General features: G+C 41.8%; 2 protein-coding genes across 6 annotated transcripts in view; one reads left to right on the top strand and one right to left on the bottom strand.

The window, feature by feature from the left end:
- The first annotated feature begins 233 nt into the window (after nt 1-233).
- zranb1b (zinc finger, RAN-binding domain containing 1b) lies at nt 234-19,571 on the top strand. Its single transcript, XM_018696860.2, has 10 exons — nt 234-710; nt 2,012-3,081; nt 8,518-8,705; nt 10,135-10,288; nt 11,213-11,284; nt 13,018-13,216; nt 13,819-13,939; nt 14,346-14,475; nt 17,175-17,404; nt 17,633-19,571. Exons 2-10 carry the CDS (start codon nt 2,106-2,108, stop codon nt 17,849-17,851), a joined length of 2,289 nt encoding a protein of 762 aa, XP_018552376.1. The 5' UTR covers nt 234-710; nt 2,012-2,105; the 3' UTR covers nt 17,852-19,571.
- A 324-nt stretch (nt 19,572-19,895) lies between these two features.
- The window catches only part of ctbp2a (C-terminal binding protein 2a), a 64,642-nt gene continuing 56,578 nt past the window's right edge, over nt 19,896-27,959 (bottom strand). For 3 of the 5 annotated variants that reach the window (XM_018696856.2, XM_018696855.2, XM_018696857.2), the window contains 7 exons: nt 27,713-27,857; nt 26,747-26,953; nt 25,314-25,528; nt 23,737-23,867; nt 23,505-23,632; nt 23,265-23,388; nt 19,896-21,747 (listed from right to left, as the gene is read on the bottom strand). In XM_018696856.2, the coding sequence (XP_018552372.1) occupies nt 21,564-21,747; nt 23,265-23,388; nt 23,505-23,632; nt 23,737-23,867; nt 25,314-25,528; nt 26,747-26,953; nt 27,713-27,857 (1,134 nt within the window). In that variant the 3' untranslated portion in view covers nt 19,896-21,563. Of the gene's footprint in view, nt 21,748-22,900; nt 22,979-23,260; nt 23,389-23,504; nt 23,633-23,736; nt 23,868-25,313; nt 25,529-26,746; nt 26,954-27,712; nt 27,858-27,959 lie in introns of those variants that run through there. The other 2 variants (XM_018696859.2, XM_051076906.1) reach the window with 2 other exon arrangements.

Here is a 27,959-nt window from a genome sequence, read left to right as displayed (position 1 = left end):
ACGATGACATCATCCCCTTATCCCCTTTGAGGGGATACCACGTGGTTGCGTGCCAGAGATGCAACAAATTACAACGTTCCAATTAAAAACAAACATGTTTTCACTGTCACTAACTCGGCCCATCGACTAAAAGAAAAATCATTTCTAAGCGATATTGCTGTTGTTACTGTGACAGCAGAGCCTGTTTTGATTCCACTGAACCTTTTAACAGTTGGAATGAGAGACGTAGAATCTGATTGGTCAGTGTCAGGGGATACACAAAAATCAACCAATCAGCTTGGTTGGCAGATTCAGGTGGTAAATCCTGATCCTGCCTCTGACTGTTACACGGCCCGGAGCTCTCTGCTCTCGCTCGTAGTGTATTTATAAGCTCTGCCTCGGCTGCTTCTCTTCCCCCGTGCCGCCATTAAAGCCCGTCAGCTCGGTGTTTGGAAATCGGGAAAGGGATAAAGATGATTTAAAGCGTCAAAGCGGACGACCGAGGGACGGGACTAGGGGGAGGGGGGTTTTTGCTCCGTGGTATGTATGGACCTTCAACTGCCAACTAAACGGCGCCCCAAAGAAGTAAATATGCGGCTAGTGTCGGCCAAGTGAGAGAAGGCTGAGTTCGGATTGGAGTGGGTTTCTATGGTCTGGGGGGAAGCTCGGGGAAGCTCCGTTTGTTTTGGCTGCAGTGTGAAACTAAGGAGTGTAAACACAGCAAAGCAAAGGTAAGGCTTTCAACGACCCTCTGCTAGAGTTGATAAAGGGCCTCTCAAACGGTTACAGGCAGAGAGAGAGAGGCAAAACATTACCCCGTAATGTTAGCGAGCAGCAGCCAGCTGCTAGCTTGGTTGTAATTTCTGGCTGGCAACCGAACGAACGCAGCCTAGTTGTCATGTAAGATAACTAACAGCTAGCTCGCTCCGTGGCTGTGTTTACACACGATATAGCGTTAGTAGCTAGTTATGTTAGTTGAGTAATGATCGCTGTAAATGCACTAGTCGGCTGCTCGTTTCCAGACTGTTGTTTATTTCAGCCGAATGTATGAATTTAACGCACGAAACGATTTATCACGAGTGTAAACTGGTTGACTATGACTACCTTAGCTGTTAAGCATAGGCAGGGTTAATGTTCTGATGTTGCTTTTTTTGTCAGCTTTGCCCACACAACCTGCAGCTCTTTCTCGCAAATGTGTTGAATTTCTCACGGTGTGTTGGTAAACTTGGAGGCGTGGTGTAAACACAACACAACCGACTCTTCTCTGAGCTGCCCCAGCGGGTTAACCATAACTTTATCTTATTATCTTTTGTTTTGTAATAATTCTGTTCAGAATGTAACGCCGGGCCACATGCGGTTTGGATCATTCAGTTTCATATGTAGGTAATAGGCTTTGAGGCGAATTCAATTTCAGTGCATCAGTAAGTGTCTTAACCAGTCACGCGCCTCCCTGCTGGGTGTCTGGTTTCATCTGCCCTTGTCTCTTGTTACCCAGCTCGGCTGTAGGGCACATTTGCCTGGTGTATATAACTTACTATATGTGTTTAAAGCCAGTGTCAGGTTTTAACAGACACGAGGGAATTCGGGGTTGCACTCCTCGTCCTGGCACTTTGTGGGTCTCTAAACATTGCTGCCTTTGGTTTTTTACTATAGATCAGTGCCAGATCAAGAGCAGACAGCACTATAGATTTTTGCAAGTGTCTGACAGTGAATGAGACAGTGGCTGAGTGGCACAGATGGCTGTAATAAAGACTGCTTTGTCTGAGTTTTGTGTAATGAGGCGTTATCAGAGAGATTTACCACTAAAAACGTGCAAGTTAACACCACATTTTGCCTATTTAAGTGCAGACACATTTCTTTCAAGTGTATTGTTAATATTTATACCTTTCAAAAGTGTTGTGCCTTTGAGTTACAAGATATTTGGCTTTGTCTTTTCTGATTCCTTAGTGTAATCAAGTTCAGTATGTTTATTTGGCATAACAAAAAAGTGATTTGCTAAAATGCCCCATGTTTTATTTTCTCTGTACCCCAGTGTATTGCTTGCTGTGTGATCTCCTTGAGAGTGGATCTGCCGAGCTGAGAGCCCCTCTGAACGGCAGGAAGCTTTCCTCAGCGGCGGTGCGACGATGACCGAGCTGGTTGCCAAGTGGGCCTGTGAATACTGCACATACGAGAACTGGCCGTCAGCTATCAAGTGCACCATGTGCCGCGCTCAGAGGCCCAGCGGGGGTGCCATCATTACTGAGGAGCCCTTCAAGAGCAGCCCTGCTCTGGATGCCAGTCTGCACCAGTGGGACCCTGCAGGCCTCAGCAACAGCCCACCTCAGGGGGGCTCCAGCTTACTTATTTGTCCAGACTCCAGTGCCCGACCCCGTGTCCGCATTGCTGATGTACCTGAGACTAGTAGCAAGTGGTCATGCCACATGTGCACCTACCTGAACTGGCCCCGGGCCATCCGTTGCACCCAGTGCCTATGCCAGAGGCAGCACGGTCAGCAACACCAACAGCATGGGCAACATGCAACCCATCAAGGACATCATACCCAGCAGCCACGCAGCCCCACAGAATCACCCCAAACCTCAGGCTCTGGATGCCGCCCTGTTCCCGTGGCCAGCACTACAGACCCCTGTGAGGAATATAATGACCGTAACAGGCTCAACACTCACGCACAGCACTGGACCTGCACTGCCTGCACTTACGAGAACTGGGCCAAGGCACAAAAGTGTGTAGTGTGCGACCACCCCAGGCCGAACAGTCTGCTAACTGAACCCATCGAACTGGCGTCGGAGCCTGAGAGCCAACAACCTTCCTCAAAACTTAACGAACAGGACAGGGACAACAGGAGGGGTGTTGTTGGGCATGTGGTCGGGCAAGGAGTAGGGAGTGTAGTAGGTGTGGTTGGGGGTTGTAGCAGCAGCCAAAGGAGGTCTCCGCCAACATCAAAACGGGAGTCAGACATGAACATGGACTTTCAGAGGATTGAATTGGCATCAGGGGCTGGGATTGGGAGCAAAGAGGAGCTGGAGGTGGATTTCAAAAAACTGAAGCAGATTAAGAACAGGATGAGAAGGACTGATTGGCTGTTCCTCAATGCCTGTGTTGGTGAGTTTCAAAAATATATGATTTTATTGAAGCATTTTTAAAACTTGTTCTCTTGTATCATGAGGTGGGTAATGAGTCAACTGAATGATGTAAGGCAGACCAACACTGTGAAATGGGATTTCCCAAAATGATTAATATAGTTTTACCATCTGCAAGGTAATTTGTTACAATCCAGTTTATTTATCCTAGTCCAGATGATTCTTAATCGCATCCCTCTAATGCTGAAATACTATATGCTTAGAAATCCTCTGCTTTCAGCTTGTGTAAAACTTCCCCACACAAGCAGCAAGTGTCCGACCACCCACACTGTAGACTGGTGAATGTGGAGTGGGAGGGAGGATGAACATTTTAAGAACAACTAGTGATTGCTTTTTTTTCCCTCTCTCACACCACTATCTCACTCTTTCTCCTGCCTTCGCCATGGCTACATAGAGTTTGTTCTACACACCCACTCAACCTCCAGTCCTCCCCGCCCCCCATCTGTCTCTTTGACAAATAATTTTTCTGTTTTACACTGACGACTTAAATTTGACAGCCACACGTGTATTTAATATCCCAGTGAAGCCCTTGTAGTGATTAAAAGTTATGTGCTGTTTTTCCATGCTGTTACATTACTCAAAGCAAAGGAATCACTGGGTCTGGATGTCAAAGAAATACGACCGTAGTTAGCTTGCCTCTGGTCCTACACATGACACACGTGACATGGAGGGTTCCCTCATGTCTGTGCTGCTTGTCCCCTTTAGACCGAGTCTCATCTGGTCAGCATGTCTGATGTGAATGGGTGTGATTTCTTTAACATATTCAAGTGTTCATTCCCCTTATCTGATTAGAAGTGCTGCTTAGTATCTCCTATCTATTGTCCCTTGAAGGAAATTAAATCCAAGCCACGTCTGAAATCAGTCCCTATTTGCCATCAAGTTTATTTCTTCTACTTTGGAAGATTTTTGGCCAGTGATTATTTTCATGATCATTATCTGCCTTTTTATACGCTTGATTCAGTTTGCTGTCATAGAAAACAACAAGCATAAAATATGCACATTTGAGGAGCTGAAACCTGAAAATCTTTGGCATTTCTGCTTGATTAAGGTCTTGAATGATTAGTTGAGAATTTAAATTGTTGCCTTAGATTAATTGGCTAATTGTTTCAGCTCTGGAAATTGTGAGCGTCTGAATTTGAAACAAAAATGTAGAGTCCATAGTAATTTTGCACATTATTTTTTGCCAGAGATGACAGAGTGTTACATTAATATCTCACCACATCTGTCAGCAGCAGCACAAGATAATGATTCACAAGTATTCGGTATCTCAATTTAATACTCACTATAAAGTAAACTCCCAAGTGTTAAGTATGTAGGGAATAGTGAGTGAGTGAATGAGGTATTACCCAGCTGCAGTTAGTTAGGCATAGCTCAGTTGTGTTGAGTAGAGACAAATGAATTTGTCCTCTGTTGCTAGGTAGGTTTCGCTGTCATTGACACATAGACATCACTGTTTGTAAACAGTGGCACCCAAAGCTCTGATAGATGCCCCTCAGTTTCCTCAGGGACCTGCTGCACTAAAAATAGCATGACCCATGTAACAGTAGGTTAAAAAAAAAAAAAACTCTCTTTGGTAACAGCAATGACCTTCGCTCCTGCAGTGTGGATCACCCTCAGCCAACTCCCCGAACTCAACCGATGATACTTACATGTGTGGTGTTTGTGTGGGCATTTCTCTTTTCAACCCAGTGACAAAGCATTACATTCTTATCCTGTTTATGAGGTTATAAACAGATTTGTGATTGTTCATCTGTTTTCAGAGGAGAGGCTTTCATGATGTTGCTTTTGAGGGCAAATGCTGACATTGCATGTCCCATGCCTCAGCTGTTCTGCAAGATTTCTTTCAGACACAACGAATTTCATTAGGAGAGGGTAGTTTCATGATATGACACTTGGGACTTTTTGATGAGTTTGATGAGCCACAAGGTGCCTTTTTGACCTGTCAGTTGGGTCACTCTTTAAGTGCCCACCTGTTTGTGTTCATGGGCTACTGTCCCATCTTTTAGTGATTTAAGAGGCTTCACATGATGACCAGTGTAAAGTGTGTTGTAAATAGCCTTTTCACAAGGATACAGCTGGTTATAAAGAAACATCATTGGTAGTACTAAATGAATAACAGGCAAATAAAACATTGGCCAAGAGTTACAATGATACAGCAGTGGTTCTTCACCATGCTAGCCTCACTTGCAAAAAATAGTATATTATTACAACTTAGTGATTGGATGTTGTGTGTTGTGTTTTGGATAAACATGGTTCTGCATGATCAATATATCAAAAATAACTTTTATTTCCTGTATAATTTTTTTTATCATGTATGTATTCTTCTGTTTAAAGGGGTCTGGAGCCTTACTTATCATGAGTGTGATGGATTTGGAAATGTTCTAGATAAGTTGCAATACATTGATAACATAGACACACTCATACTCATGAATACCTTCATGCAGTTCAAAGTCTCCAGTGCTCCTGACTCAAGAATGTGAGAGGAAACAGGAGCATGGTCAAAGGAAGCCAGTGTTAACACAGGAGGAATGTGTAAACACCAAACAATCCTGTGTCCCACTTTCTGTAAGATGACAGTACTAAGTAGGGATGAGTAATACAGGACAAAAATCATATTTTAGTACTTGTAAACTTTGGTTATGTAAGGTTACACTCCCAGTGAAAAAAAGTTATCTATCAGTTATGCACAGAAGAACAAAAATTATACAAACACACTTGGCAAGGGCAAAATATGGTTAAAATAAATACACTCATGAAAGTCTGAACTGAAGTCAGAACTAGCTATTGATTTCCCACCAAGGTTTTATTCTTGTTTGATACAGTAAATAGTGTACAGTCAAAGGTGTACTAATATGGCATTGAAAATGTTTTTAAGAAAATGAGAGGCAAAAATCACAGATTATAAATAAATTAATTTACACAGATAAACCATAACATAAACCATAACCATAACAGTAAATAAATTTACACAGATGGGTGTAAATCTATTAACAAAGGTCTTTCCACAAAGTAGACACAAAACATTTAAATACAAAAGTGATTATTTTCCCCTACAAATATGAAATATTTTGTGCAATATTACCCCTAAAAACATATTGAACAAAACTAACACAGTGTGTACATGTATGACCCATCTTTTCTTCTCTACTTTTACTCCTGGGACAGCCCTGTTAATGCAGAGTCCTTGCTAGAGTCTCAGAATAAAGGCTTTTGTATTAATACCAACAGGATGTTCAGCATAATCTCAGGCTGCTATAGATCTCTTTCAAGGCAAGACATTTTGACATGTTATAGCAGGAAAAGCATGAGTGTATCTAATAGCAGTAATAATGGCTCCAACCTGTTTAGTTGTCTCAATAAGAAATGTCAGTGAGTCGGCACACACAATAACAAGAAACTTGTATGTAAATGCAGTGTTACCAATGACATTTGTGAATTTCCTTCCTATAACCATGATATGAAAAAAGTCTGTATTCTTCCTTTACTGAAGTTGGGAAATCCCTGAACATTGTTTGCCTTGTGAGAGCTTCTGCAAAAGCTATCTGCCAAATAGAGGTTGGGACTGGGTTCACAACTAATAAAATGTTAGATTCAGTTGTCAGTATTAAGTTCTAGGGCTGCAACCAATGACTTTTTTTTTCATTGATTATTCAGTTAACTGTTTGCCTGTAATTGCCAGTTACAATTTTCAGAGCTTGACTAACAGTCCAAAATCCAAAGATAATCAATTTACTATAATGTGTGATGTTTGAGAAATTAGAATCTGCAAATATCAAAATAGCCGCTGATTGTTTTGAATATCCCACATTATTCACTGGTGTGTTACTTACTGAAATGGCTGATTGAGCAGGTAAATGGACCAATTACAAATAGACTTTTAAGCACCAGCATTAGCCTGATGGCTGCTGTTTATTTAACTATGATAGAGCTGAAGAGAAGAACATGCACTGTGTGGATTAAAAAAGACCAACATTACTCAGCCGGATCCATTCTCTTTCATCAGTCCGTCTTTAAATGTACTTCTGTATTTGCGCCTTTTGTGTTGTCTAAAGGATTTATGCGTACAGTACTGACTGCAGGGCCACAGACACGCCCACACTAATGGAGTGTTTTGTGGAAATTGGTTGCGATCCCTCTCTATCACACTGCATTGCCATTGTGTAGTTTTCTCTCTTCATTTCTCACACTGCTAGCCAGCCCCACATGGCACAGCGAGTCCTTCCACCCACTCCATGTCTCTCTCACTCTCTGTCTCACTCACACACAGAGATTATGCAGTTGAGCATTGTGTGTGGTCCTTTGACACAAGAACAAAAGCTCAACAGTGTTTAATACTGTCAAATGTGCGAGAGAATGCTACACGGGCGTTTACTGTATATGCTAGAAATGGAAAGAGAGATTTTGTGTTGCTGTGTAGCATTGAAATTAGCATACTCTGATTTGATTTTATTCTGTTATAATAACACACTTGTCCAAATAGTTCAGTCACCTTCTGCAGCTAATAACTTTGGCTTTGTCTTGCTGTGTTGCTGGTTTGATCACAGTAACAAAGGCTGAAGCCTAAAACAGACAACTTTTCTGGTGTCTGAGCTGATCATACAACCATCCACATTTCATTATTGATGTGTGCAATTGCTTTGGTTTAGTTGAACTAAAAATACCCCCATCCTCTAGCCTCTCAGGACAGTTCACCATTGAATTGATGTGAAGTGACTGACTTTTCTGAGTATCAAATGTGTACAAGTTCACAGACAAGTTTACATCCAACAAGTCAGTGTGTTTTTAAGGGGAATGTTTGCCAAAAAAAGCAAAGGAAAGGAAACACCTGCATCTATCTGATCCAGCACAGACTTCAACCCTCATGCTAAGATCTAAGCCTGAAGATAAAGAAGGCAAAAAATAACTGACAGGTTACAAAGTGGCCCCCTATTGTCTTTTCCCCTTGACTTCAAAGTCAGTGAAGTTTCGAAGCTGCCCCAGCTGTGACAGAGATGAGGCACATTTTGATCTCTAATATTTTATACTTTTTGGTTGAGCACAGAATGTTCTCTCCACAAGGTTGTTCTGAAGATAAATCATTTTTAAATCCATTTTGCCAACTCATGATGTGATTCTAACCTCACTGATCAACATGTTAGTCCACAAAGTACAATCATTTATTTTGATTGTACTTTTATTTTCATAAATCCTTATGCTGTTAAACCTATGTTTGAAGGTGTCTGTAAAAAGTAACACATTGTGAACTTGTGTTGACTTCTAATTCAAAGCAAAATGTTCTTTTTGTTTAAGCATACACTGTCTAATTGGCTCTGTTATTTAAACATATGAAAAGAAAAAGTCTCCACTTTAATGTTACTTATCAATGTGACCTTTTCCCTTCTCCCTCTTTGTCCAACAGGTGTGGTGGAGGGTGACCTAGCGGCCGTGGAAGCCTACAAGTCATCGGGAGGTGACATCGCGCGACAGCTAACATCAGATGAGGTGCGCCTATTAAATCGGCCCTCAGCGTTTGATGATGGCTTCACGCTGGTTCACCTAGCCATCCGCTTCCAGAGACAGGACATGCTGGCTGTGTTACTCACAGAGGTCAGTAGGGACAAACTGTTGCCATTATATCACTCAAATTTGTTTCTCATTCTCCTACTCTACCTGTATCCAAAGAGGTTAAAACAAAATTCTACACTTTGGATGAAACAAAAAATGCAGGCACTTCAAACGAAGTGTAACCTTTGTTTTTAGAAGCAGAAGGCATAAATCATAGTGGTTTTTATTTAAGCATATCATCATATCTGCATGGTCAGGTGTGATTCACATATTAACTGTTAAGAAAATTAGGAGACAACAATAACTGTACTAGAAGAATCAGAGGGTATTCAGTGGAAATCACATCCTTGAATTATGCTATGATTACAGCACGGCCTGTTTATATGAGTCAGAGTTGATGCAGCCCTTTCTCTTGAAAGTCTGTTAATCTCAACATCCAATGAGATCAGCCAAGAGGAATCACAAGAGCAAAGGGTTTGTAGAGAGGGAAGAGATTGGAATTCAGCCACACACTCATCTCTCTGTGCCTCCTTTTATGTCAAACTTGCAGAAAGCCAGATTTAAATGTGATAGCCTTCCTTATGTTTGTAATTATTCTGTGCTGTGAGTGTTATTTGTATCCAGTGTTAAAAAAAAACATAGGTTCCCTCACTGAACTAGTGTGTGTGCACGCAGTGTGCTGAGGTTGATAGCAGCTTGCTTGCCGTCAGCACTGTGATCCCAGATTATCTGTACACACACCTCTCCTCCCACACTCAGTCACTGTCCCAGTTTCTTTTCTGGGGGGGGTCAGTGAGCAACCGCTGGATCATGCCCCGAAAATGCTTCAAAGCTGACGAGTGCTTGAACACAGAACACAGAAACATCTCTTTTCATCCTCTTGTCCTGGAGGCAATTTAGATTAGAATAGTGAAAGTAAAATTAGCTCTGATCACAGGGTCACCTACCCAAGCACACACACACACACACACACACACACACACACACACACACACACACACACACACACACGGTAATGGCTTTTTTTAAAAGTATTCAGGCTCCAACTATGCTTTAATATCAACTTTGCTTGTAGAAAACAAACACCTTTTTTCCACAGGTTATACTTCTAGCAAGCATACGCATGTTGACACATGATGCTTCAGTGCAACAACACAACTGGCTTGATAAATTTTTTGGTTTGATTGATTGTTTTGGGAGAGGGGTGGAACATGTGTCATATAGCCGCCATCTTTGGCGTTACTGACTATTCTGTTTGGGATTCTTGAAGTGGTTTGTCTGCTCTCTGGCTAACCAGCCCAAAAGCTGTTTTTGCATCACGTAATGCAGCTGTTTTTCAGTTTTGTGGTTACTTTTGTGGAATATGACCTTCCGCAGTTTTTAGACTTGCTCAAAATCAGTTCAAAGTTTCTGTCTTATACACTTGTCATATATGTAAATTATACCTCCTTCTCTCATCTCATTTCTGCAGGTGTCCCAACAGGCAGCCAAGTGTATTCCAGCCATGGTGTGTCCTGAGCTGACGGAGCAGATCCGTCGTGAGGTCGCGGCCTCTCTTCACCAGCGCAAGGGAGATTTCACATGCTATTTCCTCACTGACTTGGTGACCTTCACCCTGCCAGCAGGTCAGTACCTCATCAGCAACAAACAAATAAATATGACCAAAACAACAACAGTCTGTGTGCTCACAAATTGATTGATGTCATAACATGAATTCCAGAAGCAGTCAAAGTGCACTTTCTGTGTTTTTGTGTAAGGAGAACTTAAAACTATGTAACTGAAGGAACCCAGTCTAGTCATCCCCTCTGGCTTGCCAAGCGTGTGATAGAATGCTTGTTTTGTTTACTTGTGGCGTATGAAATTGCTTGTTGTTCGAATGCTGAGGGGACATAATGCTACGGTTGTCTGTTTCCAACTGCCAGAAGACGGAGGCTACCTCTGGCTCCCTGTTTGAGTATTGTTCTTGCATGCTGAGTATACCAGCCCGCCAACGGTGCATGTCTCTTCATAACAATGCTATATTTAGCATGTTTGCCAGCGTCTCTCTGTAAAATTGCATGCATTCACTGCTATTTCTGTTGAATTCCATTCAGTGGAATAGCCATTATGGTTCAGTCTGTTGCTGGTAGCTAAGCTAAGGATTTTTGTTATGCCGAGTGTTCAGGACAATGCAGACCTTGGCTTCTGGCCACTATTGAAAGCCATTCTGTTCAGTTCCACAAAGTCAATGCATTCATTTATTTTAGCTAAAGAATGAGCTACTGTGTTGACAAGAGCTCCGAGCATGCAGTGAAAGCCAGGGGCTATTGTGGAAAGAACAAAACATGGTGGCTTGAGTTGAAATGAGCCATGACAGAAAAAATTCTAGTTAGCCTTTTCAGTCTTTTCAGTTAAGTGTTACAGCTAGTTTAAGTAGAGATGAATGCATTCATCAAATAAAACATTGTTAAAAGTAAGACTTGACTTTCTCTGCTCCTGTGTCTCCTCTAATATTATTTTTAATTTCTGTTATTCACTTCTCTTCTTTTATTTTTGTTTTTTTGTTTCAGACATAGAGGACTTGCCTCCAGCAGTTCAGGAAAAACTGTTTGATGAGGTGCTGGACCGAGACGTACAAAAAGGTGAAATGTTTTCTCTGTCAGCTTCGTGACTTAGTGTTGCAGTAACACATACTGCATGCTATGCTTACATATTCACGCTACTGCTTTGAGAGGGAGAGAGGGAAACCAGATCCAAGATGACAACGATGGTCTGGCGACTTGGCAAACACAGGGAGCCCCCTCACAAACTGTATACTATAACGGGAAGGCTGCCGAGCACTGGCAGTGTTATATTACTTGTATTTTCCCTCTTGCCAATGCGCTGCTTTGCCTGCCCGCTTGTCACACTGCCAGGAGGTCTGTCTTTATCGTGTGCACCAGTTGTGTCTACCCTAATCAGCCTAATTGAGTTTTAGGGATTTCTCTGATCCCCATTGAATGATTGTACTTCCTCTCAGCCCACACACACACACACACACACAAATATAAACACACATTTAAAAGGCATCACTTTTCTGCAGTACTGTCTTTCTTTACTGCTGCTTATTTGTGCTGTCCTCTTGTAATCAGCCTAGTGTATCAAATATTGGGGTAAAAGAGAGAGAAATCCTTATTTTACCTTCAAGATCCTCTCTCTGTGTTTGCTTGTACTTGCATAAGGAGTTTTGGTAGAAACATGAAATGCCCAAGTGAGCAGAAAACCTCGTATCCTTGTTATGGGATTAAGACAAGACAAACATGATTACCTGGCAATGTAAACCCTTCAGCAAATTTCTTAAGTGTACATGATGTGTGTGCATTTGCAGGAAAAAACACTCAGGGTGGGCAAAGTATCACACATGTAGCAGCAGTGTAGTGAACTGAAAGGAAAGCTTGTTGCTAGAAGTTTTGTACAGTTTTGTCCAAAGCAATTCAGTACTTATTATGATTCAAACATAACCATATTGATCTTGTTTTGTTGTTTTTACAAGCTAAAAAGCTCAGCTAGTGAATAAAGCACTTTCCACAGCTAAAGAAAAGGTCATTTGTAAATTTCAAACACATGGTCACAGTGAGAAAAGATTGTGTGCTCCTCCACTACAGAGCTCATTTGTCTCAATGACATCCCCCAGTCCAAAAGAATCTGTTGCATCATTAACAAGTTTCTGTTAATAAATGACTTCAAATACTTTCAAATATACTGGAACTGGTACAAAAATATTGTAGAAGATTAGGTCGAAATCTGATTACTCATAGTGTACACATATTTAAATTCAAGCCATTTTCATTTTCAAAACATTCAACCATCACTTGCCTTCCACTTGCATTTTAAAAACAGCGTGTTGTTTTGTGATTGGCCAGTTGTGTCACAGTAACGTTAAACAGAAGAAAAGATCAGACAGTATTCTGTCTAGTCAGCTGCAAGCAGCAATGCAACTTAAAGAGCCTGATCCTCACAAGGCAACCGTTGATAATGTTCCTGCTATAAATATTAGCAGGAACATTAAGACATATCTGTGTCTCTATGCCATATATCTTTTCCTGACTTGTTGCAGTCATCTGGTTTTGTGGTGTACATGCAGATCTATTTAGACGTCCTTATGTCAAATCTATTTTGACAGGTGTGAATAACCATTAACACTCTCCCAAACAGTCCTGTCAAATGCCATCACCTGCCAAAAACACTATGGCCTTTATACAACCCCAGACCTCTCTCACTGTTGAATTTCTTAGTATGGTATGTTCTCTTTGAGGTCAAATAATTAGCACGAGTGAGAGGTTTTAAGGTTTTGCAGGGAGATACAGTGCTCAACTTTTCCTTTCCTCTTGTTCAGAGCTTGAAGAGGAGTCTCCCATCATCAACTGGTCCCTGGAGCTTGGGACTAGATTAGACAGTCGACTGTATGCCCTGTGGAACCGCACGGCCGGGGACTGTCTGCTCGACTCTGTGCTGCAGGCTACGTGGGGCATCTATGACAAGGACTCGGTGCTGCGCAAGACCCTCCACGACAGCTTGCACGACTGCTCTCACTGGTGAGTCCTGTAGACCAGGGACTAGGAGCATGAATTATAGTCCTTTAAAACACCATCTCTGAACAGTATGGCATGCTGATTAGCATCTATTCTCAGGCATATTCAAACTGTGTTTAGCCAACTGAATGACGCACCACACATTAATGATCCATTAATGAAAAATATTTACCAGAATCTCAGCTAGTGCTGGTGAGTTGGTCCTTGTTTGTTTTCATACTTGACCATTGTACCAATAGCTTCCAAAGAGAAAACATCCATATGTCCTCCATGTTTGTCCTTCTACTTTTAGCATTTAGCTGAGCTTAACTTTGTTTTCCTTCAGCATTGCAGGACTGTCAGAAATTGGGACATGTGGTTTAGAATTGGAGTACATACCCAGAATCCAAAGTTTGGATTGCCGGCTTATACAGAGATGTCAGACTTTGATCTGGAAACTCTTGCTTTAGTTTAATGAGCGTGATCAAAACAGCCCGGTGTGATTCATGTCTGTTTCTAAGAAACTGTGGGTTTTTCAGTGAGAGCAACTACAACAGAGATGGAGGATATATATATGTATATATATATATATGTGTATGTATATGTATATATCTGTGTGTCTGTAGGTTTTATACGCGTTGGAAGGAGTGGGAGTCGTGGTATTCCCAGAGCTTCGGCTTGCATTTTTCACTCCGGGAGGAACAGTGGCAGGAAGACTGGGCTTTCATCCTTTCCCTGGCTAGTCAGGTATGTGCACATGAAAGCAAACACACATTAATATGGAGGACAGGGGCTTGATGTGCTTAAAATGTCACACACTAATGATGTATGAATTATGCAAGAAGCTTTACTGCTCTCACCACACTGTAATCTGTAATGCTGTCTGAAAGTGCATCCTGGCTGTCATCAGCACTTCTCTGCCTCTCATTGCTCTGTGTGACCTCACAGACTAAGTATTTGGGCGGGTTGTTATTATATCTGGGCGTGAAAGCGCAGTTAGTGTGTGTGTGTGTTTTTCATGTTTTCACACTTGGAGTGTGCTGAGGTAAACTGGCAGAGGGATTGTATAGTATTCAAGAATTATTGCTTTGTAGTTGCACTGGCCACGGCTCTCTAACTGTTTTTCCCCTTTGTGTCATGTTTTCTTTTGCAGCCGGGATCCAGCTTGGAGCAGACCCACATTTTCGTTCTTGCACACATACTTCGTAGGCCTATTATTGTCTACGGAGTGAAGTATTACAAAAGTTTCCGTGGCGAAACACTCGGGTACACCCGTTTTCAAGGTGAGCAATTAGTTGATTGATGTTGTCTTGGTCAAATATCAGTAAATGGTGAGTGCAGCTCTGTTCCAGTGGGTGTAGAAGGACCAGACTTCCTTTGTGAAATAGCTCCAGCCTACATGTGTCTGCATAGCTAACATAGCTGACATAACTGCCCCTCTGATCTGTCAGTAATTGCTATTTACAACATGCTTCAGTCTAGTGTGTTTCATTTAAGCGGTATTTTGGTAGTGTGGGACTCAAAATAACAACAAAACAAAACAACCCCTTTGTCACAGGAGCACTTTTAGGAGTATATTGTGATGCAGGAAAATGTTCCACACACACATCCAGACACATTTGCACATATGTAAACCATCAGAACCCCAAGTCAAACAATCCTATACTCCACCTTTATTGCTAGCAGTAAAAAACAGTCTGGATTCAATTTGCCTGCTGAGTGATGCTGTACAGGGGATGATGAAAGCGCTCTGTAAGGGCCAACTGCTTGTGGTAAAGCCTGTCTGATGGATCAGTGATTTACTGTTGCCAGGAGCCGCAGAGGGAGGCATGCATATGGGCGCCTATAGGGAGGGTAGGGGAGCTCAGTTTAAGTGGTGACCAAGTGAACCCAGTAAAAACACAATGGTTACTGGGAGAGGAGAGTACCTTGACATAGGCTTCTCAGTTGTGGTGTCAGTTACAGAGGTATTCATGAGGTGTGAGAGCTGCTCAGTGTGTTATGGAACAGAAGAAATATGAGACACGAATACTGTCTGTATTGTGCATTGTTTCGTGTATAACCAGTATGTCATTCTGTAGTTAACGCCAACAGCATGTTAGGACACTGTGTACCTTTTATTAAGTGCATTTATTCAAGATTTTCCATAGACAACATATGAACAGTTAAAAAAAATATGTTGCATAGTTACCAATAAAAATGCAGTGCCCATTCTGCTGCAAAACAATCACTTGTACTTTTGATACCATAAGAACATTTTGCCAATTCTGACTTTTATACTAAACTATCAAGTGTAAGTAAGTATACTGAGTTTGGTCCCCAGAAAGGCAGAAACAACATCATCATCTCTTTCTCTTAACGCGTCAAACAAAAACCTACAGTAGTTGGTTATGCTGTCCTCAGAATGTAATGTACTGTATTTAATCAAAAGCAAAGCTGCTTTTTGTTCTCTTTTGAGAGTTTGTTTTATTACAGTCAAATGTAAAAGCATCCAGAACCTCTAATGCTCAAGGAGGGGACCATGACTCTTCTCAGAGCAAATGCTAAAATAATGTTTTTGAAGTTGTAATTAACACTAATTAAGCTTACATTATCATGACACTTTGATACTTTAACACTGAATGGATGAACCAAGATAAATTACATCTTAATTATTCTGAAACATTCATGCTGTAAACCACCACTAAAGCTAAGCCATTATTGGGAAATTTGTGAGTAAAATGATAAGTATGTTTTTGTTTTTCTTGAATCGCTCAGGAATCAGTGCAGACACATTGTGCTGTATCTGCTACAGCATTTAAGCAATTGGTTCTGTGAAATCAGTGAACCATTCATCTGGAATGTATCCTACCCTAGCTATAACAGGAACAGACACGGAAAAGTCGCTGTCACTGCTGTGTTTATGCTGAAAAATGTTGTGGGTGTGTCTGAAGATGAGCTTCAGCTCTATGAAAGACAGAATGGATATATGTGTGGAAAATGTCTCGTATGAAAGGGCAAATATGGATGTTTTTCCATCTAAAGGAGAATGTGCACAGGCTGTCATCGGAGCTCAAGCAAAAAACTGAATTTACCAGTTTTACTGACATCTCTGTTATACAAACTGGATAAAATTATGGACCTAAACTCCTCCACTTTCCACTAAAATTATGCTCCAGACATAAAATCAAATCAGTCCCGTACAGTGGTGTGTGGTGGCCTGGTTCCAGTCAGTGCATTCTCTGATCCAGTGTCTCTGGAAGCAACAGTTACCTGGCTTCCCTCCACTTCTGTAGCCCATGCGTCCCATCCTGCAGCGGGTTTAGTGAACAGTTCCTTGGTTCGGGCAGCAGCAGAGCATGAGACAATGCTGCTCAATTGCCCTGTCTGCTGACCTCAGGACCCTGGTTCGGAACAGATCACGAGACAGACTCTGGTTTACTGTCCCTGATGAACTTGGCAGCTCCATCCCCTTACCTCCGGAGCTCACCCCTGCTGACTATCCACTGGGGATGTCACTGCAGAGCTTGCCAACCAGGCAAGCTGGTAATCCAATACCTTGACCCGGTTCAAGGCATTCACCTGACAAGAGCACAGGGGCTCTCAGCTGCTCAGCTGTCTTCCCCTTCCTCCTTGATCACAGGTGGCTCCATTGTCAGAAAGATTGTGGAGAAATTGGCAAAGACCTGTTGTTCCCTGGGTGCAAAAGTGTGGGATAGAACAGATGAACTCCCGACTATTCTTAACACTGATCCCAATGCAGATACTGTTATTATCCAAGTCGATATAAAACATTTCCATAGGGTCCATTAGGTGTGGTCTAATCTCTGGCTATGGCTTTTAGTGGTGTCGACTGATACAAGGTTTGAATTACTGCTGTAAGATTGAACTGCCAATTCCAGCGCTTTGTCCACTTACAGGCAGATAAACATTCTTTTTTTTTTTTTTTTCGGAAAATAATTACAACAAATTCTCATTTGTCTCTGTCCTCCTCTCCCCCTAGGTGTGTACTTGCCCCTTTTGTGGGAGCAGAGCTTCTGCTGGAAGAGCCCCATCGCCCTGGGCTACACGCGGGGCCACTTCTCAGCACTGGTGGCCATGGAGAACGATGGCTTCGACAATCGCGGCGCAGGCGCCAACCTCAACACAGACGACGACGTGACCGTCACATTCCTGCCGCTGGTCGACAGCGAGAGGAAGCTGCTACACATTCACTTCCTCTCAGCGCAGGAAGTAAGTGCCTCGCCCACCCTGTCGACAGATTTTATATTTGTCTTTTTAAATTTGGCTTATGATTGATGTCTTTTGAGATGAGTGCAACACTGGTTTTTACTTGACAGCTCCTCTGTGTCAACACTAGTTAAAGAGGCCATGTGGTTGAGAAGTGTGTGATATCCTTTAGTTTAGACCAGTGATATGGCTCCCTCTGATGGTTACATTTGTCTCCTCTTGTCCTCTCAGATGGGAAATGAAGAGCAACAGGAGAAGCTGCTGCGGGAGTGGTTGGACTGCTGCGTGACCGAGGGTGGAGTCCTGGTGGCTCTCCAGAAAAGCTCCCGCCGCCGTAACCACCCGCTTGTCACACAGATGGTGGAGAAGTGGCTGGACGGCTACCGGCAGATCCGACCCTGCGCCTCATTGTCTGACGGCGAAGAGGAGGAAGACGACGAGGACGAGTGACAAAACTGACACAAGGGGGAGGCAGTCTGCGGAGGGGGGGGCAGGACTCCTCCCTCTCCTCTCTCTTACAGTTTTTTTTTTTTTTTGTTGTTTTCCTTTCCTGACACGGACAAACTGTGAAAGCCTTCAGGAGAGGACAGGGAACCACAAACCCCCACCCACCTTTCACCTGGCAGAATACACTGCTACTCTTCTAGCACACGCAGGCACTTGGACATAAAAACACATTCAACACTTAACTCAGATAAACCTGAGACTTACAAGCTCCACTGCTGCAAAACACAGATTTTGGGGAGAGAATAAAGGTTTACGAATGCAAATGACCTTTTGATTTATTATGAGTTTCAAAATGTAAAGGAAAAAAAGGATTCTTTATCCATAGATGTAAATGCATGTGGTTGTTTAAAAAAAAAAAAAAAGAGTATAAGGAAATATACCAGCATTGATTCAGATCAACACTTTATATCCGTTCAGTATGGGCACTGACAAAAGCACACTTCCAAATTGATTTTATGATGTTTTTTCCAGTTGTAAAAGAGTTGGCTTGTTTAGCATTTTGTTTTTGAATGGGCAGGGACAAAGCCAATAAATATCATTATCTTTAGAGAACCAGAGATTGTGTAATAATAAATGACTTTAATCCTTATTACTAAGCACTGCACATTTATTAAAACATTTCTATATAAATACAGTATCATTGCTTGAATTAAGGTCATTATATGAAGCTCTTGGAAAGGGAGATTTTTCCCTTTACAAGTCAGATCTACACTCACTAAGGTTTAGCACACAAACATTCATGTTGGAACTTTGGTTTACCTTTTTTTCAGACTGACTGAACTGAGAAGTTGTATGTGTGTGTGCGTGCGTGCGTGCATGTATGGTTTTTCCTCTCTGAACTTACTCTACATATTTATTGTTTGGAAACTTATTTGACCTAATAAGAGCTTTCTGTATATTTTTTTTCTCCTTTTTGTGGTTTTGTTAATTATTTTCTCAATCTTGATGAAGACATGTTGCACAGAAACACTGTTGCTGTGAGGAAAGAACCAACCATGACCATCAGTTGAAAAGTTTACTTATGTTGTTGCGTGTGATTTAGTACCTCATTTGGATGCCTAAAATCTGGTGCTTTTGTTTTTTTTGTTTTTTGTTTTTTTTTGGAGGGGGCAGTCGAGTGTGGGGGTGAGACGCGCTCAGTGTCGATATAATCCAAGAGTCACGCTTGTCTCATTTTGTTGTCTCCTACTTCCTCTTTGTCCCTTCTTTCCTTATAGCATTTGTTGTCACGATCACCCTCACGGTACACGTCAGTTCACCTCCTCTGTAACGCCTGTTTGTTGTCATTATGTGAAAACATCTTTACGTTTTTGATTAAGGTTGTTGTGAGAGACTGCAACATATAAAACCAAAGCTGACAGAAAAAAACAAACAAAAAAACACAAAAAAAATTACAAGTTTCCGTTACCTTTTTTTGCTGTGAACGTTTGCATTTTGTTTTTTCTTGCCATTGCGTACTGTAACCTCTTTCGTGTTTCATTCAAGTTACACACGTTTTGAGCATCACCTGTATGTTGCTTTGTATTTATGCAATAGTTGCAGTTGTGACTATGATGGTTTGTGGATTTAGGCCTGACTTCACTATACAGAGTGTAACGCAAAGAACAGGTAAAATAAGGAAAAAAAAAAATAAAGGAAAACCTTTTTGAATGTCCAACTAAAACGTTTCCTGTCTGATATTCTTAGTCACCAATCCTGAGAATGTTTTTACATTTTATCAACATTCACATTTCATTTTCAAATATCGGCTAAAAACCAGGGCTTATGTAGCTCACAGCACAACTCAAGGAATCCCTACATACAAGCATTATGGGAATTACATTTCTAAAACTTAGAGCATGATCTAGCTCTATCTAGTAGAAGTAAAACAAAATAATAGGACAAAAATAATATTAACTTTTTATGGGATAAAAAAAGCTTAATTTAAATAACTGTAAAAAGTGTCCAGGATGACCAAAATCCCACAAATGTCCAACAGAGCCAATCATTAATCAGAACAGCAAGTTTTATTTATTGTTTCCAGCTGCACTGTATACTATATGTTCACCTTGTACAAGAAACAAATACAAATACTCACACTAAAAACCAAACAATCTGCTAGCAGCCGTCTCTTGCTATTATCTTGGAGCTAAAGGGATGAATGTGGCTGCTGTTGTTCACAGAGGGCACGGCGCCTCCGAGAGCCACAGCTGGCTTTCATTTAGAGCAGGAAAAAAAAAAAAAAAAAAAAGAAGAGGAAGAAGAAACTATAAGGAGGAGAGGGTGGGGTTGGTCACATAAGACTATGATTATAAGAACATTTAACAAGGCAATACAAATCTAACAGGACTGAAAACCTTGAACATCAAAAAACATACATTTAATATATATATTAAAAAAAAAACACAACGGAGAAGGAGGTGGAGACATGAAAAGCCCTAATCCAGACGTGTTTTTTCTTTTCTTTTCTGTTAGGATTTGGACAGAGTTGATGGTAAATTTTTTTTTTTTCCTGAGTCAGAAAGAAATGTACTGTTCCTACCTCACTAGCTAGTGCTGCAAAGTACTGCAGGTCCTTTGGATGCAAACAGATAATATTTGGGACACTGTTCATGACATTAACCAAATATTTTAGGTACCTTAATTCAGCAGAGTTGGAAAAGTTACAACAGCACTATTTAATTGAGGTGACACACTCAACGTATAATATCTAACCACGAATGGCAGTCGTTTATTTTTTTCCTATTTCTTTCCTTTTTTTGGTTTAAAAGGGATCATTTTTACCTCACAAGTCGAAATATCCTTCCTGGAACTGGAGACCACATCTACTGTCCCGCATCTTGTCTCTACATTCAGGGGCCACCAGCTACGATGATTAGAAAAGAGCAAGGATGGAGTCCAGATTTTCTGATGGAGACGGCAGATGCTGCTGTTGTCATCATCTGACTTTTCTTGTCTGCTAAAACATACGCGAAACTGTAAATCCATTCATTTTCACACACTGAAGAACAGAAAAACAGATATTCACTTGCAACAGAAAACACAGAATATAGGATAAACAGAAAAAAAGTAAAAAAACAAAAACAAACAAACAAACAAACAAAAAAAACACACAAGACATTTGCGCTGAAATGAGTGAAAATATGGAGGAAGGAGGAGAAAGGAGGCTTGTTGAAGTCACTGTCATTTGAAGCTTCTCCTTTAAACCAGGGAGGGTGAGAGAGATTTTCGTCCTGCACGTGGTAGTGTCAACGTGTCCAAAAAGTCCAGAGGAATCTCCCTAAAATATATTCAAAAATAAAGATAAAAACGAAAGTATCACTTAAATCGATGAAGAACAAGAACAGGTATGGAGGGAGGAGAGGTTTCAGGTCGTAGGCGCATGAGTTTGACGGTCAGTCCCATCTCAGTGTGGCAGCTCATGTGTGCATCAACGCCCACTGTCTGTCCTCACTTGGGCTTAGTGGTTTCATACAAAAAGAAAAAAAAAAAAAGAGTGTGAAACGTTGCCCGGCAGGCAGTCTGCTGGTAGGTTCAGATGGCTGAAGTCAAGCGTACAGTTGGATGGTTGAGTTGGTAGGTTGCTGGGTTGGTTGTTTTTTTGTTTTGTTTTTTTTAGTATACATCGGTTTTAGCCCCCTGCTCGTTTACAGCAGCAGCAGCAGCAGCAGCAGTCCTACGGCTCAGTCATGTGCTCTCTCATGGGGTCGCCATGTTTGGAGGGTTGGTTGGGGGAGGTGGCCTGTGACGGGTGGGTACCGGGGGGCAAGGTGTGGGTGATGGGAACACCCCCGGGCACCAAGCCCTCCATAGGTCCAGGAATCCCGCCGGGGGCGACGCCCACCACACCGGGAGGGAATCTGGAGATGGACAGGAGGTGATCAACAGATGTGAAAAAGAAAAACGGAAAAGTGTTCAACTGAAAGTAACTTCTTCTATTTTGTAAAATGGCAGAGACATATCCAGGGAAAAGTCTGCTGCTGTGCAGTGGATGATCATCTCTGTAAAGCTTGTTTCTCCTGATCATTACTGACTAAACAGAGATTTCAAAGTGACAACTACTACCTAAATACAGAATCAACACATTACTTTACTAAGGATGCACTTTTGGGGATAGAAACAAACATTTAAGATCAAATGCTCTCAGTTTTGGTGGACTGGTGGATCTGGTGGATTTACTAAGCATAGTCATCTCTGTGAGAAAAAATATATAGAAATGGTTCGAGGTTAAACATGGCAAGGAGCACTGCAACATGGAGGCAATAAATGAGAATGTTAGGGATCCTAATCTGGTGTAGGGCAGGATTTTAAAGGGTCATTCACCCAGATTACAAAAAAAAAAACACCCTGCACATGGTTTTAAGACCCGATGGAGATTGATCAGAATTTTTTATTCATGGTAAAATACATTAACACAACCAATCAGCAACATCTCTTTCTAGAAATAATGTCCCCAGTAAGCGAAAAAAAATAATGTTTTTATAATTTGGGTGAACTGATCCTTCATTACAGGGAGCTGAAAAAGGGAAAGTGTGGAGGGAAACTCTTATTGTAAATAAAACAACAGATAATATCCCAGGTTTGTTGATAAAGGTTTTACAACAACATAAAATGTGAAGCCCTCATCCCATCTTTACCTGTCACCTACTGTAAAAAAAAGACAGAAACTATTTACATTATTACACTTATTACAATTTGTTGAAAGAATAATGACCTAACTTGTTCAGTTCTTCATTTCCAATGTGTCATAACTAAGTTTAAATGTACGAACGCTTCTTTAAAAACATCTAACATAAGAGTGACGGTGTGTGCTGTGTTTCAGTTTCTGTTTCAAGGTGGTGGTGGTGTGGGGTGTGAGGGGTTATTGATGAGATGCTGGGTAGTGTGGGGACAGTTACAGGACATGTGAGTGTGAAGCAGAAAAAGGCTACAGATTTCAATGGGATTTGGTTTTACTGATGATGTTTTTCATTTGGCCTGGCCTGTGGGCCAGCAGTGGTAGTATTCATTTACCTGGTTGAGAATTAGGTATATAATTTGTCCTGCATTCCCCCCGTTGCTATGGCCTGTACCATGGTTTGGTTCACTCGGCTGTGTGAGAGAAGCAGTTCAGTCTGGTTGAGACAATATAGAGACTGAGAAACCAAGGGATGAAATTCATTTGGGCCAAGCTCTATGTATAAATACGCCACAAAAACTAGGACCCAGCCTAATATTCAGGAAAAGAAAGTCAGAATTGTGACAAACATACACACGAACATCTAGGCTACCCCTCCCCCACGTGTTAAGCCTCATTTACTACAGGTGTTGAGATGACTCAGGTGGTCTCTGTGCGATGCGAGTTGCCTGCTTGGGTTCACATAAATCCAACTCCTACCTGTAGGCGGCACCATTGATCTCAGGGTGAACTTGAGGCTGCTGCTGCTCCATCATTCCCCAGGGCGCCGCGGTGACAAAGAATTCTTTGTTGACGCAGTTTCGGAGGCTGTCAGGGATACGGCCTGCGTCGGTGGGCAAGATTAAACGTTGGTGAGTTAGGAAACCAAAAATCAATGAGTGTGAGAAAGCGTGCTTTTTTTTTTTTTTTTTTTTTTTAAAAAAAAAGACGTCTCTGTACCAGTGATAGCTCTGCGTATTTCTGTGGCGGCGGCCTCCCTCATCTCCAGTGACGCCTGCTCGCTGTACCAGGCGGTGTGGGGTGTGCAGATCAAGTTGGGGGCATCTTTCAGAGGACCTTGGGAAAAACTGTGCAACAGAAAATGAAAAGAAGTTACATATTTGAGTCAGACTAACATTCAAACAGTAAGGAAAGCTCTTTTGATAAGAAGCTGAAGTGCGTTCATAAACACCTGAAAGGCTCGGACTCGTGGACGTCCAAGGCGGCTCCCCGTATCCTGCCTTCTTTCAGGGCCTGAGCCAAAGCCTTCTCATCCACTAGACCTCCCCGTGCTGAGTTGACCAGGAAAGCACCTTGACGCATCTACACACACACACACACACACATAGCAGCAACAGTAGACATTTTTATTCTCTAAATAACTATTTCAGCATTAAACATAACAACATGCTGTGTGATTGCACACCCAGAGGTGCTGTCATTGGCTCACTGCTGCGTGGGAAGATTTTTTCAAAAGCCAACACAGAGAGAAACAAATCCTTTTTAAATAAAGAATGACAAGATAACAAAAGGCTTTTAAAAGAAAGGGGACATTTAAATGACACTAATCCCTTGATCTTTAGACAAGCACTTGTTCAGGGTCAAGTAACGAGCATGTAGGTGATGATGTAAAAGAACATACAACAATTTACATGTAGTGAAAGCATTCAGCTGTCAGTTTGAGCAGCTGTGTACGATTCAAAGAGCTGTCAAACCACTGAATTTAACACAGCCTGCAATACAAGTTTATGTCCTCCAGGTGGCAGCAGTGATCAGGAGAAGAGAGCAGAGGCTGAGCAACGACATTTGCAGCAACTCAAGAGGGACAAAAATCTCTTCACGCAGCCACATTATGGGAACTCACCTGTCATTTGGAGACAAAAACCAAAGCAGATTCTCCATTACATTCTGGAATCAAAGTGCATGCTGTGGGTTGGTGTAACTGCTGATTCGCCAAAGCTGGTTAAATTGCAAGCTTAGACTGGCAGCCCGCTCAACTGTGACTTGGCGGGTCAGTAGCATTCCTTGATTTGTCACTCACTTTACTGGCAACTAGCAATAGGTGTGGTGTGCTGCTCAAACATAGCATGGACTTTCAAAGTACAGTATGTTGGATTATACTGTAGGTGAAGGATGTACATTTACACCATGAGAAGCTAATGTTTAGAGGTTTGTAACATAAGAATTTCAGATCACACTAAGAGCTATGGAAGAATAGAAACTGTGAGGAAGAACAGACTGATTACAGTGAATCCTCCCTGCCCACCACATTATAGACAACAGTGCAAAAAAGATGTCCACACCTCCATCCACCCCCATGTGTACATCCCTCTTATTCTGGATCCATAGAGATTCTCCAAGCACCTTTTGTTTCTTTGCTTGTGCTTATTCAAAGTATCTTACCACTCATTAAAACGTTGTTTAAACAGCCTGTAATTGGAAGGTGCCAACAAAGGAGCGCTGGCAGCCAAGGAATGCCAGCGGGCAGCCAAGTCAGCTGCCAGTCCGCCAGGTTAAAGCTGTTCTACCAACCTCGGAGAATCATTAGCTTAGTGAAGAGAATGCGCAGCCTGCTTTGGAGGGTAATGAAAAGAGTCTCTGCCAAATCGGGGCTTATCAGTTTTTGATAAGTTGCAGGCTCTGTCAGCTTCTGAGACCATGTTGTGTATTCAGCGTGAGACAGTCAAATCAGTTTCCTTTGTCTTCCATCGCCCGGGGCTCATATTAGAAAGATATACAATCAATTTCTGAAGCCGCCCCCCCCCTTACCTGTTTGATGGTGAAGTCGTTGATGAGGTGGTGGTTGTGTTCGTTCAGGTTGCAGTGCAGGGAGACACAGTCGCTCTGGTAGAGCAGGTCCTGGAGTGTGTAGACTCGCTGAACCCCCAGCGAGCGCTCCAAGCCGTCCTGGAGGTAGGGGTCGTAGAAGATCACGTTGAAGCCGAACGCCTTGGCTCGCATTGCCACAGCCTGGCCTGAGCGACCTGAGGGGGGAGGGATGGAAAGACAGCAAGAGACGATTCAGATTCTGGTAGCTTAGTTGTTATACACAGGCTTTGGACAATGCATTCATCCCTTTACCATATTTACAAGTATGGTAAAAGTGCATACTTAGACACTTAAGTAGACACCTACTAAGACATATTTATATTCTTATACTAAGTTTTGCTGCTACAGGAGAGTGTCAAACCAAATTTCATTGTAGGTTCTACAATGACACTAAAGCTTCCTTATGTCCTCATGTGCTTTGTGTATGAGTACATACACTGAAAGGATGAACTGTTTAATCTGATCTAGATGTTTGACTGAAAATCAATAACAAACAAATCTGATTATTGGTTTATCATGAGCAAAAACGTTCCTTCACTAGTTCAAGACATTCAAGGTCTCCAGAGGAAACCCCTGACTTTTCCATAATCTGTGACAAACATTCATGCGTTCCAGACAATGTATTTGTGTTTAGTGCGAATAAGAAAATGCTAACTAGACTAATTTGGTTTTATCATGGTAAACATTAGCCTATACCTACTAAACAGCATGTTATCATTGTGAGCTTGCTGATGTTAGCATTTAGCTCAAAGTGCAGAAGAGCTGCTAACAAGGCTGTAGACTCTTAGTCTTCACTTTTTTGATGTTTAACAGACAGAACTGTGACAATTATGGACAAATTAGTCAATAATGAAAATAAGAATTTTTGTGTCCTCAGTGCCATCAAGAAAAGTTAGGTAGACAGATGACTTGGAAACAGAATAAAAACAACACAACAAATTAGCAGAGGACTAATTATCTAACTATAACAAACAGAGCTGCCCTGCAAAAATGAGGCTACATGGAGGAACATTTCATTTCATAATGTGAAAATGGGCAGGTAAAAAAATGACAGATTTTAATATTGAAAAGAAATTGTGCTTTTTTTCAAGTGTTTGATTAAGATCTTGCTGGCCATAGTAGTAGTCATGACTACATGCATTTGCCAACATAAAAACAAAAAGCAATCCACTTCTTGAGGATGACTGCCCACTCTTCTCTGAGTATAAACAAAACAATAAGCAGGTCAGGTTTGAACATTGATTCTGAACCTCTGCCTCAAGCACAAACACTCCCACATATGATCTCACACACTCTGAGCACGACTTGCTCGACTTTCAGTAACTTGACGTGACATCACCTTCCGCAGTAAAACCCTAAAGAAGGAGGCTCACCAAAGCCGATAAGGCCGAGCGTCTCTCCTCGGATCCTGGCTGCCCCCGACGCCACCTCCCGGATCTGCTCCACGCTCTGGACCCGCGTGCCCTCCCGGAGAGCCTGGTACAGCCAGGTGTTTCGTCGATACAGATTGAGAATATGACAAAGTGTTGAGTCCGCTGTTTCTTCTACAGCCGCTGAGGGAATATTACACACCGCAATGCCTGGAGAAGGTAAAACAATGATAATGATAGATACTTTAAATGAACTGCCTCACAGATTTAATAGTTATAATAGTTGATTCTAATAACTGTAGCTGTTTTGAGGAGAGATTCATCTGTAGTTTTTCATTTCACAAAATAATTGGCAGGAAATTTATTTTCCTTTATGACCTTGTACAAAATAAAAATGTGCTGTGTATGAAACTGAACTGTGAAGGATAAGAGGATAATTATAACAGATAATTATGCCTATGAAAAGAACATTTCTAAAAAAAAAAAAAAAAAAATACATGTCAGCGTGCTGAAATGTATTAGCACAAATGACAATAATTAGGATATCACACTAAATCCTGCTCTCATATCAAACATATGCCAAAGGGGCCAAATGGGAGTCTGAGGGAGAGCTTCATATCAGTTAGAGCATCTGTTCTGCATATGCAATCAGTTCCATTACATATTCTGTTTACATTATGTAATAATTCTTCTTACATATGTTGTTTATGTTAAGTCAATATAGCAAGCAGAGTTTGGTTTGGCCCCCATCCAAAGGTGCACTATCCTTATCCATAATGCATAATTTTCAGTTTTTGTTGATTTATTCCTTATTTCTCCTCATGTGGTAGCGGATGAATGAGCCATATGGGCAGACACAACCCTCCTTGTTCATTATTCTCAGCACACGATGACTGTCATCTTCTGAACGACCTCACTTCGTATGTCTATCTTCCTCCTCTTTCGTCTCCATCTGTCCCTCAGCCTCACCGAGCTCGCCGGCAGCCTTGATGTCAATGTTGTCGTAGCCGCTGCCGATGCGGATGATGATGCGCAGCGCCTTGAACTTCTCCAGGTCCTCTCTGGTCAGGGTGATGGTGTGGTACATCATGGCTCCCACTGCCTCGTTCAGCACCTGAGAGACATTAGAGATCATCATCACTGTGTTCCCGCGCCAGTATTTCCTCAACAATCACTTGCTGTGCTGGAGATGGAGGGAAACGGAACATTTTCATCT

This window comes from Lates calcarifer, linkage group LG16_LG22, assembly GCF_001640805.2.
Source record: "Lates calcarifer isolate ASB-BC8 linkage group LG16_LG22, TLL_Latcal_v3, whole genome shotgun sequence".
Classification (NCBI taxonomy): domain Eukaryota; kingdom Metazoa; phylum Chordata; class Actinopteri; family Centropomidae; genus Lates; species Lates calcarifer.
Note: the sequence above shows the minus strand (reverse complement) of the source record. Positions and strands in the feature narration are given on the sequence as shown.

Excerpts from the sequence above, each read along its gene's own strand:
- zranb1b (XM_018696860.2), top strand. The coding sequence starts at position 2,106 with ATGACCGAGCTGGTTGCCAAGTGGGCCTGTGAATACTGCACATACGAG. Across the intron at positions 11,285-13,017 it reads GGACCGAGACGTACAAAAAG|AGCTTGAAGAGGAGTCTCCC; the intron begins GTGAAATGTTTT and ends CCTCTTGTTCAG. Across the intron at positions 13,940-14,345 it reads TCCTTTCCCTGGCTAGTCAG|CCGGGATCCAGCTTGGAGCA; the intron begins GTATGTGCACAT and ends TTTCTTTTGCAG.